Source organism: Natrix helvetica (assembly GCF_964273705.1).
Source record: "Natrix helvetica genome assembly, chromosome: 4".
In the NCBI taxonomy this organism is placed as follows: Eukaryota; Metazoa; Chordata; class Lepidosauria; order Squamata; family Natricidae; genus Natrix; species Natrix helvetica.
Window position 1 is genome coordinate 4,652,781 of NC_138550.1, and position 13,428 is coordinate 4,666,208.

A 13,428-nucleotide genomic window follows, 5' to 3' on the forward strand; every position below is an offset into this window, starting at 1 on the left:
GGCTTCCTGGTTGCCTTTCCTTGTCAGAAAGTCGCAAGAGGTGATCACGTGACCCCAGGACACAGCGACAGTCATCAATACGAGTCAGCTGCATCTGAGTTTTGATCCCACGATCGTGGGGATGCGGCAAAGGTCACGTGTGGGGAAAAAGGTCGTATGTCGCTTTTCCCAGGGCTGTTGCAACATTGAACGGTCGCTAAATGAACCGTTGTAACCCAAGAACTTACCTGCACTGACTTGTCTCTTGCGGTGATTGGACAATCCTTCTGCAAACAGTGGACACCTTGGTCTCGTGGTCTTTAGCCAACAACGAGATGAACCGGTTTCACAAATGGGATAAATGATGAAATGTTCTTCCTGGCACTTCTCTACGGCTCCGTCTCGGTTTGTTGGCAGCCAGAAGCTATTGGGAGATATTTGTGGTGTGCCAGGCCTTGATGTCCCAATGCAGCTCTCTCGCCCCCTTGCTCCTGCGCCAACTGTCTAAACTCGACAAGGCCAAGGAATAATACTGGACAAGGAAAAGATTTGGAAATGACCCCAGACTAAAAATAAAACCATGTTAGAAATCACAACAAATCAATCCTCACCCCCAAATCTTGACTTGTCCTGGACTTTTGAGTGGCCAGTGGCATGGAACCACCCACATCGTGTTGGGTGACATGCCAGGATTTGGGCATCGGTCTATAAATTGAGAACTCGATCAAGAACTGAATATCTTGATCAAGAGCTGAAGATCTTGACTTCTTGATCAAGAGCTGAAGATCTTCACAGCCCACCCAGCTTGAAGGAGAAGGTGGTCTTGGAAATCCAGCCATGGAGAACCAGTATGGAGAGCGTATTCCCATGCAGAGATACTTCTCAGCGGTCCGTCACATGGAGCAAACGGTGATGTTTCCCAGCCTTCTCCAGGGGGTCTCGCTGGAAGACCAGGAGGACCCAGCCGAAATCGACTCCGAGAAGAAATGTGCCGGGGACAGAGATCTGTATGACTACTTCACACTTCTCAAATCCATCAAGTTGATGGTGGAGAGCGGACTATCTCCCCTGAATGACAAGGTCCTCCGCTCCAGGGAAGAAGAAGGAGAAGCTAGGGAGAAGGCCGATCTTGAAGGACTCTTTCGGTATCACATTTCGGGCTTACACCACGTCCTCGGCCAACTGACCAGCAGAGCCAACGCTGTGACTTCTAGGTACAACGAAATTCTGGGACAGATCAGCCCGAATGGGATCACTTTTCATTGGTAGAAGAGCATCAAGCAAAGAGTGAGTGATCTTCGTATGTTAAATGTGTACTTCGCATCTTTAGATCTTCTAAAAGTTGCTCCATTGCAACTATGGTGTGCTGGAAACTGTATACTCTGTTAATGTTGTAATTCTTGCTAATAAGATCAAAATGGTTTCCTCCCTTCCTTCTTTCCAATGTTTGTTCATCCATCCATCTATCCACTTTCCTTCCTTCCTTTTCTCCAATGTCCACCCATCCTTCCACTTTCCTTCCTTCCCTTCCCCGCCTCTTTCCTTCCTTCCTTCCTTCCTTCCCTGCCTCTTTCCTTCCTGCCTGCCTCCTTCCTTCCTTCCCTTCCTGCCTCCTTCCTTCCTTCCCTGCCTCTTTCCTTCCTTCCTTCCCTGCCTCTTTCCTTCCTTCCTTCCCTGCCTCCTTCCTTCCTTCCTTCCCTGCCTCTTTCCTTCCTGCCTGCCTCCTTCCTTCCTTCCTTCCTCCTTCCTTCCTTCCCTGCCTGCCTCTTTCCTTGCTTGCTTGCTCCCCTTCCTTCCTGCCTTTCCTTCCTTCCTTCCCTGCCTCTTTCCTTCCTTCCTTTCCTGACTACTTTTCCTTCCTACCTTTCCTGCCTCTTTTCTTCCTTCCTTCCCTTCCTTTCTTTCCTGCCTGCTTTTCCTGCCTGCCTGCCTTACTTTCTTCCTTTCCTCCCTCCCTTTTCATTTCTGCAGTATTGATAAAGAATGATTTAATAAGCTTGCTTTTTTTTTTTAAAAGAAAGGCCCAAGGCTAAATTTTCACAGGTTTTTCTTCCCAAGAAATTGGGTAGAGACAACTATCAGAAGATCTGGACATTCAGAAACACACATGTTGCTTTGTCTTGGCCACACAGGAATTGTTTATGGCTTAGGCTCTGGGCCAGCCGATCTCCTTGAGATATGTTACAAGTCCCATAATTCTCATCAGACAGGAGTAAGGATTCCAAAAATTCAAGATGGTGGCCTCAACCATAGAGTGAAAGCCAACATCTTGACATTTATTTTGAGACTCTCTATCCCTATGGATGGACCTCAACTTGGAACATCTGACAAGAGTCCCAAATTAGAAGGGATGGGATACCCTTTCTGGAGATGATGAGTTTGGAGAAACTCGATGACTACTTCAGCTTCAACCTCAATAATACTAGGGCAAACAATAGATAAAAACTCAAGGTGAACCACTCCAAACTCGATTGCAGAAAAGATGACTTCAGCAACAGAGTGGTCAACGCCTGGCATGATCTACCCAACTCCGTAGTTACTTCCTCAAACCCCCCACAGCTTCAACCTCAAACTGTCTATCGTGGACCTCACCCCATTCCTAAGAGGTCCGTAAAGGGGGTGTGCATAGCGCACTATCTCGTCTATCGTCCCTGTCCTACTGTCCCCATTTATTGGTACCCATTTCATGTGCTCATGTCCATGTTTATACTTATACCTGTTATCTTGTACATGTTCGATAAACTAAATAAATCAATAAAAATAAATAAATAAAACCTAGACCTCAAGCCTTCTTCTTAACACCTTGTGTCCTACCTATTTTCCAGGGCAAGCTGGACTTCGATGGTGGAGGTGATGGTACATTTTCTGCCTGGAAAGATGACCTTGGATGCTGCATCCTTGACGGAGATTTATCCGGTTGTTGTGGAACTTTATACTTGAATCATTCCAGCACTGATGTTTGTGATCAGAAGAAATTTCCGTGCCTGGTTACTGCTAATAATTGTAGGCTTTGTGTATTGTTGCTTTTTCGTATTTTAAATTGTTTGCTGGTTAAACGAATAAAGAGTTATATTTCCTGGTGTACATGGCTGGTTTTTGTTTTCATTTAGAACATGTAGTTTGGGACCTTGAGTAGCTCCTGAGTCTGAAATCTTTCCTACCTTTGATTACGGAGACAATATGAGCATCCAGGCCTGTAATTCTTCACATACTAGGATTAATTTGATTTTTTCCCCAGTATATTTTATGTTTTTCTCCAAGATGGCTTCAGTGATGAATGCCCCTTTGCTATTCTTACCCCCCACGACAACCCCGTGGGATAAATTGGGTGGGGGGGAGAGAGAATGATTGACTCCCAAATATCCTATAAAGTTTTTATAATTAAAAGTGAACAAATTGAGGCTAATTCCACCCTTTAACCAGCGTACCCCTTTGGCTCTCTTAGGTTTCCAGAAAAGCCCACCAGGAAAGGGCAGTTTTGCTGTGGAGATTTGGGGATTCGGGAATATGTGGGTGCTGTCATTTAATGCCTCCCATAAGGTGGTCTCTTTAAGACTAGGATATATAATTTTTGATGGACACACATACTGTAGGTAGAGATAGACATTCCCCCCCCCCTCTCTGTCAGGGTTCCAAATAGCATCCAAAAGTAAATCAGAGTCCATGGAAAAGGATTGCTCAAAGTTCCAATTTATGAAGAGAGCCATGTTGGCACATCTGGGAAAACCCGAATCTGAAAGTTTCCCGGTTTTCCCCACCCAGTTGAAAGTTCAAGTTCCTGCCCCCACACCCACCAGTCCATCCCATGGTCCAATCTCCCACTGCCACGCTGGCAGCTTCCACCTATCCAGTTCCGGTCAGGTGCAGAGGTGCAAAGACAAAGGATGACAGTGGCTTTCTAGAAAGAATGTTGTTATGGCTACATCTCATCTAATTCCTTACAATGCCACCTCCCATTTTCCCACAAGAGAAAACGTATAGTAGAATAATAGAAAGTGTGGCAGGCCAAAGATCCAAAAGAAAAGATGACTGCAGGCCTGACTCACTCACTCTCTCTCTCTCTCTCTCTCTCTCTCTCTCTCTTCCACATCCTCCCTCAATCTCCTAAAAACTGGGAGACTGTGAGTTCTAGTCCCACATTAGGCACATAGCCAACCAATAGACCTACCTGGGGGTGGGGGGGCACTTATGATCCTGGTTCAAAGTTCCCAAAGTAGCCTTCACCCCCCCTACACACACACATCACAACATCCTGTTTGACATCACACAGACTTTGACACACCGATGCCCACAAGACCCCACCTATATGTGTTCAACCCCAGCTGAGGAATTTGTCTCAGGGCTGAGATTGTTTCCTTTTGAGAAAAACAAAAACCAACGTTCTCTCGGGAGCAATAAAGTGAAATATAGGAACACATATAAAAATGGGCGGGGCTTCCATGCCGCTGCCCCCGCCATCATACACAGGCGGTCCTCAACATACGACCACAATTGGGACCTGAAATTTCTGTCGCTAAGGACAGGCGGTTAGGTGAGACACACCCGATTTTACGAGCTTTTGTGCCGTGGCCTTTAAGCAAATCACCGCAACTGTTCGGTGATATGGGCAGGCATCCAGCAAATCCAGCACTCCCCATGGACCCGGGAGCAGAGCAGGGAAGGTTGCAAATGCCGATTACATAACACAAACACGGACTGCGCAACCATCCTAAAACATGTGGGTTGCAGTGTCCAAATTTTGATCAAGGATCGGTTGTAAGTCATCCCCTCCCACCCCTGGTATCGTGACTTCGAACCAGGGGTGGGTTCCTGCCAGTTCTAACCACTTCTATAGAAGAGGTTCCACAAATGTACAGTGCCGTTTAGAACCAGTTCCAGCTCCCTCCCCCCGCCCGTCCGCTCATCATCAAGATGAAGAGCGAGAGGAGGAATTCTGGGAGTTGAAGTCCACAAGTCTTAAAGCTGTCAACTTTGAACACCCCTGGGTTGTTTTTTTTTTCTAAAGGGTTAGGTGTGCAAGGGTCTTGTAACTTGACAGCTTTAAGACTTGGACACTTCAATGCCAGAGTTTCTGAGCCAACATTTTGGTTGCTAAGCAAGAGCGTTGTTAAGTGAGTTTCACCACATTTTACAAATTTGCCACGCCCACCCAGTCACATGGCCTGCAAGCCACTCCCACCTGGTCACATGGCCGGCAAGCCACTCCCACAAAGCAGGCCACACCTACAGAAGAGGTTCTAAAAAACTTTGAAACCCTCCACTGCTTCGACCACGGTCGCTAAAGGAGGTGTTTGTAATTTGAGGATTACCTGCATGCTCTTTGCTGAGTTCTCCCGAAAAATGGACAAGTTTATTATTTTTTTTAAAGCAGCTCAAAGCGTCGAGTTCTGCTACGTTCTCTAAAGGGTGGAAAATTGTAGCATTTTCACAGTGCTAAAGCCTGCCGCTCCCTCCTTTTCCACGAGCCCCATTTTAACTAGGAATTAAAGTCTCTCAGGTTAGGTTTTGCAACTCAGTCCATTTCCCAAAAAGGATTAGATTAGATTCACAGAGTCGGAAGGGACCTTGCAGGTCATCTAGACCAACCCCCCTTCCAAGCAGGAGACCCTACACCACCCCCAACAAACGGCAGTCCAATCTTCTCTTGAAAGCCTCCACGGATGACGCTCTCACAACTTCCGAAGGCAACTTCTGTTCCGAGGGCTGATTGTTCTGTCAGAAAAGGACACCGACCTGTGTCGCAACGGCCACGCCACCAAAATGTGGCTACTTCCTGGCAAGTTTGCCTTCTTGCGCTGTTCCTGTCCCTGCCAAATCCAGACAAAGCCATCTGGGCAAGGTTTGAGGGCAGAAATCCAGGGTCTGATTTAGCCGGATGACGAAAATTGGGATGAGGCAGCAAAGCTGGAACTGAAGTGAAGTAATGGAATTGCAAAAGAGGATTCGGTCCAGAGTCTAAACCAGCTTTGCAGGACCAAGGGAGGAACAAATGCAGCAAAAGGGGAGAGAAGAGAGAGAGAGAAAATGCTTTCCCTCATTTTAATGCTACTGCATCTGGCTGCAAAACCCTCGATCGCCACTAGAGGGCACCAAGGAGATGGAGGCAATTCTCACCTGATCCTGCCCTCTAGAGGTCATCGGGAGCTTTGCAGTCCTATGCTTCGTAGCTCCCGACATAACTCAATTGAGCCCAAAATTTCTGTGGCTAAGTGAGACATCTCTTAAGTGAGTTTTCCACCATTTTACGACTTTTCTCGCCTCGGTCGTTAAGTGAATCACTGCAAGCATTAAGTTAGGAACACGGTTGTGTCTTCCCCATTGAAGATCACAAAAGGGTAATTACATGACCCCGGGGCATGGCAACCGTCATAAATATGAACCGATTGCCAAGTGTCTGAATTTTCATCACATAACCATGCGGATGTTGCGGGAGTCGTAAGTGTGAAAAATGATCGTAAATCACTTTTTTCAGCGCCACTGTAACCAAACAGTCACTAAATGAACTGTTGAATGAATGAAGTCAAGGACTTCCAATATCTCAGGGGTTGCCACAAAGAGGGAGTCAGACTGTTCTCCAAGGCACCTGAGGGTAGAACAAGAAGCAATGGGTGGAAACTAATCAAGGAGAGAAGCAACTTAGAACTGAGGAGAAACTTCCTGACAGTTAATCAGTTGAACAGAAGTTGCCTCCAGAAGTTGTGAATGCCCCAACACTGGGAGTCTTTAAGAAGATGTTGGATAGCTATTTGTCTGGAACGGTATAGGGTTTCCTGCCTAGGCAGGGGGTTGGACTAGAAGACCTCCAAGGTCCCTTCCAACTCTGCTATTGTATTGTATTGTATTACTGTACTCCCTGTATTGAGTGTGGATGAGCACCACAATTGAATAAATCTTTCTGCATCTCTCTTTAACTTTCAATATTATCTAATTATCTTTCTTTTCCAGAACAAAATTGAGACAAAGACAAAACTGTCTTTCCTTGGAAATAATTGCAGTAGCTGGAGAAATTTTCCCTAGCTGGATGACAGATGAATTCCTGAATTCATCAAGCACTCAATTGGTGTTTTGATGGGTAATTATTTATGATCAAATCCGAACTTCAGAGCTCCTTATGCTTTAGATCAGGGGTCTCCAAACCTGGGAACTTTTAAGACTTGTGAACTTCAACTCCCAGAATTCTGCAGTCTTTTGTGATCTTCCAACAAACGGAGTAAATGGGGAAGCCAAATTCACTTAACAACCGTGTTACTAACTTAACAACTCCAAAAATTCACTTAACAACTGAAGAAAGGTAGTAAAACAGACCAAACCTCACTTACTGTATTTTCCAGAATATAAGAGCACCTCCTCCCCCCCAAAAAGAGGGTGAAAATCTGGGTGCATCTTATACACTGAATACAGCATTTTTATCCTCCTGAAACCCTGCCCACTTCGCAAAAATGGATGTGCAGAGGATTTGGGAGGCTTGCAAAGTGCTCCTGGGGGCTGGGGAGGGCGAAAATGACCAACAATTGGAGTGTTTTTTGCTCGTCCCCCCCCCGCCCCCCGGCCCCAGGAGTACTTTGCAGGCCTCTCAAACTCTCTGCATACCCCATTTTTCACAAGACGAGGCATGCAGAGGGTTTGGGAGGTTTGCAGAGTGCAAAAAGGTTTTTTTTTATATTTACCACTTCAAAATCTTATACTCCGGTACGTCTTATACTCCGAAAAACACGGTAACTTCTTTAGCAACAAAACCTTTGGGCTCCATTGTGGTCATACATCGAGGACTACCTGTACCCCAAAGTTTTACTAGTGCATTCCAAAACTGAAAAAAAATATCACTTTGCTTTGGGTCGTATTGTGCTTTAAGAGCATTGGATAGCCTCATAAGAGCATTATATGCAAATCTCTTTGCAGACAAAGGCCGGCCCTGTCCAGGAGGAGACTTGTGGCCCAAAGGTCCTCTCTTGCAGTCCACTTTCCAAAAATAGAGAATCTCACTCCACCCTGGAGCTATTCCAACTGGAGTCCCTTTTTTAAGACTGCCCCACCCTTGACTGTAAAGCGGAAGGCGGCCAGAAGTCCTAATGCCATCGCTTCGAGCATCCCCATTTCCTAACTCTGACCTCCTCTCCAGATCTGTGGGGCTGGGAGCTTCTCCAGGCACATAGAAAAGGGGCAGTGCTTATGTACTGCGACTCCCCCCTCCCCATAACCTCGGAGCCCCATAACCGCATCCAACCGGTAAAGGATTGTGGGTCAAAAGTGAGACTTGCGACAGGCAGCCGAGACGGCTTCACCTAAGAGGCCCCTGAAGGCCACAGGCAAGGGGGGGGAGGGGGGGCACGTGTCACACTGTCAGTGGAAGCAAATTGGGGAGAAAGGGAGAAAAACAGAAGGCGATGATGGCAGATTAACAGTAATTAACAATTAACAGTAGTTTTCTGCTCCTCATAGGAGACCCTCGTGGGCCAGGACTAAGCAATCTGTGGGCTGGATCCGCCCCCCCCCCCGGGCCTTGATTGACACCCCTGCTTTATTAGAACCCCTGCCTGGTTATGGAAAGGAACGGAATGAGGATGGGGGGGGGGGGGGAGAAACTGGTTGGAAACCTTTGGGGGCCACACTGCCCTGCCTACTCCAACCCAAGGGACCAAAGGAACCCTCAGCCACTGGTCTTTATAAATATCCTGGGGAAATGAAGGTTTAACCCCTGTTCTAAAGGCCTGCAAGCCACAGCTGTCATCTTGCCCCATTGGAGGCTCCTCAGGGACCACGGATCGAAGCCATTCAACGCAGCGGGGAGATGAGAGAACGTCCACAGATTCACACATTCTGAGTTTTATACTACGTCTCCCAGGCACCTTCTCCCCCATTTCCAGGCCTACCTCATGAGCAAAAAAAAAACCAAACGGCAGACTGGATCTCCATATATGTATTTTATTAGAAAGGATACAATCCACGTTCATCAACAGGCGATTTGGCCCACGAGGGAGCAGAGAAAACACCCAGAGGATCACAGGATCTGTTGGTGGAACTTCAGCGCGTCGGGACGAACTTTTCCAGAATGTCTCCCATTTTTCTGGGCTCTAACAAAACAGGAAAGGATCCTGTTGGTGAAGCTTATTCATAAACCAAGGAGAAGGCAAAGCACACAGTCTGTTTACTTTGCGTGTTTATTTACCTTACCCTCTGAGTAGAAATCTCTTTTTGTTTATGCTTCCTGAAAGAGAATTTAAGCAGCAAGCAAGCGGACAAAGAGCGTCTATGGAGATTCTCAGTCATGGTTTTTCTTAGAAGACGTTTCACTTCTCATCCAAGAAGCTTCTTCAGCTCTTGGATGAGAAGCAAAACCTTTTCAAAGAAAAACCATTTCCCTCTTGAAAAAAGCACCTTTGGTCCCCACCATTTCTAATCCTTAATATTTTAAATCCACCATATCTTTTAACACCCTGTTAATATTATTAACACTTCAGTTGAGTTGCCTAGTCCTAGGTATACTCCCGTGAGATATACTCCCCGTGGTGGACTGAATATTGTTTATAATTGGTGTTATTAGTAATCCTAAACATTTGAAACATTGATGTTACGCTGGACCAATGATTTAAAATATTGAATGACAACATTTACTAAGGGGTAATAAACACAGCGTGCGAAGAATTTTATTTATGCTTAAAGGAAGCAAAGGGAAAACGTAAAAGGAATCTGAAACGAAACTAGTGTCGTTTGAAGTTGGAAGATTAGAATTTCACATATGATTTGTACTGTTATTGTTAACGTTATATAAAAAAGATCTCACACAATCAATGCTCTGTCCACAAAATATGTATGTTTATACTGGAAACAATAAAAAAGACAGAAAGAAAAAGGATCTGTGGGAGAAGCGGACAAAGAGCTTCTGTTACAAAGGCCCAAAGTCACCTCTGAGTAAAATGTTGCTTTATCCTGGAAAAGCGAGATTCCTTAGTCCTCTAGGTTTGTAGGCCCCTTGGGAGCTGTTGACAAGCAGGCCCATTAAAGGGACCGGTCTCTGCCGAGAGCCAGATTGACACAGCCCTTCTTCCAGGGGACTAGAAGCCAGGAGATGGCAAGTTCTAGTCCTGCCTCAGGCATGAAAGCTGACTGGGTGACGTTGGACCAGTCCCTTTCTCTCAGACCACGAAAGAAGGGCAAAACACTTCCAAAATTGTGGCTAAGGGAATATGCATGAATGTGGCCCCGTAGTTGTCAAGGGTCAAGATTGGATCAACAACGTAAATCTCCTCGACCCAAAAGTCCCCATACTTGGATACCTGAGAGACAATCACCTCCACAACTCCATACACTTTTGACATTTGACAACTCACAGCAATCCAGCTGTTGCTGAAACTACAATTCCCAGCCTCCTCACCACTGACTACCTTGCTACAGCTGTCACCCTGGGCATTTGGGTAGATCAGTGAAGACTGTCCCAACTCTCTTGAGGGATAATTTGGGGGCCTTTATGTCATCTTTGCTGTGGGCGAACTCAGGAGGAACACCTGGGCTCCTCCCACCCTCTGCCTTCCTCTCCCTCACCCCCTCTTAGCCTTTGAGCAGCTCTCGTAGAAAGCGCTTCACGCCAATCTTACTTTTCTCCACAAAGTCCTCAGGATGCTGCTTTATATAACTGAATAGCTCCCTGTCCCGCTCAGCGTAGTAGTAATTGGAGTATCTCTTGATGTAGTAGCCCAAACAAAAGCCCAGGGTGGTCATCAGGACTTGACGATGGATGCCTGGAAAAGATCAAGGGAGCAGAAGTGGAACACCTGGCCTCAACATCAGCAAGGGGCACATCAAAGGGCCTACACCCAGGTGGTTGCCACTGGCACGGTGCCTACAAACTAAGTTGTGAAGAAGATGGGCTGAAGACGGTTTGGATTGAGGTTACTAAATCTACCTTGTTTATTCCCCCAATCGCTTCCTTCCCTTCTTCTTCTCCTGATTCCAAAGTGGGACTGTCCCCTTCATCAGCTCTGCCCTGGGTGACCATCACCTCCCACCTCACCCAAACCACTTCTTCCCATGCTAAGGCTGCCAGGGCTTGCCAGGCATTCATTCCATGCCCTTCCTTACAAGCCGTCACCATTTAAAAAAGGGAACAAAAGCAAATTCTTTGGGTATCTCTCTATATATTTGTTCTCGTAGATTTTCATGGGTGTAGGTATGCTGGTCTTGTTGTGTTTGTGTCTTTTCCCGTGTCAGATTGAGATTGTCTTGGCAACGTTTTGGCGAGGTCTCACTAGCGAATGGGACCACGCTGAAACGTTGCCAAGACAATCTCAATCTTACACGGGAAAAGACTCGAATACAACAAGACCAGCGTGTGTGTGTGTGTGTGTGTGTGTGTGTGTGTGTGTGTATTAGTATCCTGCCCTGTCATTGTTGAGAGGGGTGCAGTTTATTCCTTGGTGTTTCCTTGATTTCATACCGTATTTTTTTATCTCCCTGGTTTTTTTGTCTGGTGCTAATCCCCATTTATCTGACTGAATGCAGGAGAGGATGTATCCTGGCCTTTTCATTTCTGTTTTTTAAAATTGTCTCTTGAATGGCGACTAAATATTTTTGCCTCTATGTGTGTATTGATGGCTGATTTGTCTGAAGGCCAAATTTCCACGAATTGCCTAACATTTTACTAACATGTTATTCTTGGATTGGACTTGGCCTAAGAGACTCATAGAGCCTATTTGGTGCGACCTGGGCCAGTTCCTCTCTCTCTCAACCTGACCCACTTCACCGGGTTGTTGTGTGTGTGGGGGGGATGGGAGGCAATAGTTGTGCCATGACTAAATATAGGGGGGCAAGATAGAAATCCAATAAATAATTAAATCCTTCTGCCAATGTTGGCGGGGGTTCAGTTTACAGTTTATTCCTTGGTGTTTCCTTGATTGCATACCGTATTTTTTCTTTTTGATTTTTTTTTGTCTGGTGCTAATCCCCATTTATCTGACTGTGAATGTGGGAGAGATCCTGGTCTGTTCATTTCTGGTTTTTTTTTATTGACTCTTTTGAACGGTGTGTAAATATAGTTTTTCTCTACCTGTCTGTCGATGGCTGATGTCACTGAAACTCAAGACTTCCAGGATTTCCTAGCATTGGAATAAGAATTATTATTTATGGACTGGGGTTGGTCTAAGAGACTAATAGAGGTCATCAGGTGTGACCTTGCCCAATCTCTCTCTCTCTCTCTCTGCCTGACCCACCTGGCAAGGTTGTTGTTGTTGGGGGGGAGGGGAATGGGGGGGCGTTAATTCTTCCTTGACCCCAAATAGGGACCCAAGAGGGGAATCCAAGAGACAACCGGATCCTCCATTTGGGCCCCCTTGGGAGCATCGACCCCCCCAGAGGCCAGACCGGGGTCCTCCCGAGCCTGAGCTGGGTCGAGGCTTCTTTGGGCTCCCCCACGGCTGTGGATTATGGGCATGGGACTCTTTCCCCCCCCCCCGCCTTTATGGCCGGAGAGGTCCGCGTGGTGGACGGGGATCCCGGACGGGGCCTCGACGGGCAGCAGCCCCGGGGACCCTCGCAGCTCGTCCAAGGGGAGGAAAAAGGACGGGAGGCCACGCGGAAGGCCTGGCGACTGACCGGCTCGCAGGACGGGCCTGCGGTTGAGGCCGTTGTCCAGCAGGGCGCTGAGCCAGAAGACGCCCGCCATCCAGACCGACGGGAAGGTGACCAGCGGCGGCGGCGGGAGCGAGCGCGCCTCCTTGGGGATGCCTAAGCGGAGCTGCATGGCGGCCCGTCAGAGCGGGGGACGGTCCTGCCCGTAACGCCTTCCCCGCGCACGAAGGTTCCGCCGCCGCCCCGCCCTCGCGCAGGGGGTGTGGCCACGCCGCCGCTAGTTCCTCTCCGCCGCGGGGCTCGGATTGGCTGGAAGGCGGGGCCCGGGTTGGCTGGGAAGTGGGGCTGATTGGTTGGGAGGCGGGGCTCGAATGGGGTAGGAGGCGGGCTCTAGACACCCTCGGGCGGTTCCTTTGTGCAAGTGATTTGGAAATCTACTTCTCGGTTTTAAACAGATTAACAGAGTTGAAAGGGAATTTATAGTCCAACCCCCTGCCCAAGCAGAAGACCCTACATCTGCCTCTACCTAGGATCGAACTCACAACCTCCTCTAGGCCACAGCAGCAGGCACAACCGTTCATTTAGTTCTATAAATTTAGTTCTTTAGTTAACTATTCATTTGTTAGCAGCACTTGCAACCATTCATTTAGTGACTGCTAGGTTGGAACTGCCCTGAAAAAAGGGACTTATGACCATCTCTCCCATTTAATGACTATTGCAGCATCCCCATGCTCACATGATCAAAATTTGGATGCTTGCCACAGCAGGTTCATATTTATGATGGCGATTTGCAAACAGGAATGAAGGAGAGAGAGAGAGGGGGGTGGAGGGAGGGAGAGAGAAAGGAAGGAAAGAAGAGGAAGGAGAGGAGATGGGAAGGAAGGGAAG

The 13,428-nt window shown here is 47.3% G+C and overlaps 2 protein-coding genes across 2 annotated transcripts; one reads left to right on the forward strand and one right to left on the reverse strand.

The window, feature by feature from the left end:
* Positions 1-597: 597 nt before the first annotated feature.
* THRSP (thyroid hormone responsive) lies at positions 598-3,055 on the forward strand. Its single transcript, XM_081950619.1, has 2 exons — positions 598-1,266; positions 2,805-3,055. Exon 1 carries the CDS (start codon positions 817-819, stop codon positions 1,246-1,248), a length of 432 nt encoding a protein of 143 aa, XP_081806745.1. The 5' UTR covers positions 598-816; the 3' UTR covers positions 1,249-1,266; positions 2,805-3,055.
* Positions 3,056-8,887: 5,832 nt separating this feature from the next.
* On the reverse strand, positions 8,888-12,783 carry LOC309391822 (NADH dehydrogenase [ubiquinone] 1 subunit C2-like). Its single transcript, XM_081952614.1, has 3 exons — positions 12,565-12,783; positions 10,572-10,715; positions 8,888-9,050 (listed from the first exon to the last, which is right to left on the reverse strand). Exons 1-3 carry the CDS (start codon positions 12,710-12,712, stop codon positions 9,001-9,003), a joined length of 342 nt encoding a protein of 113 aa, XP_081808740.1. The 5' UTR covers positions 12,713-12,783; the 3' UTR covers positions 8,888-9,000.
* Positions 12,784-13,428: the final 645 nt, after the last annotated feature.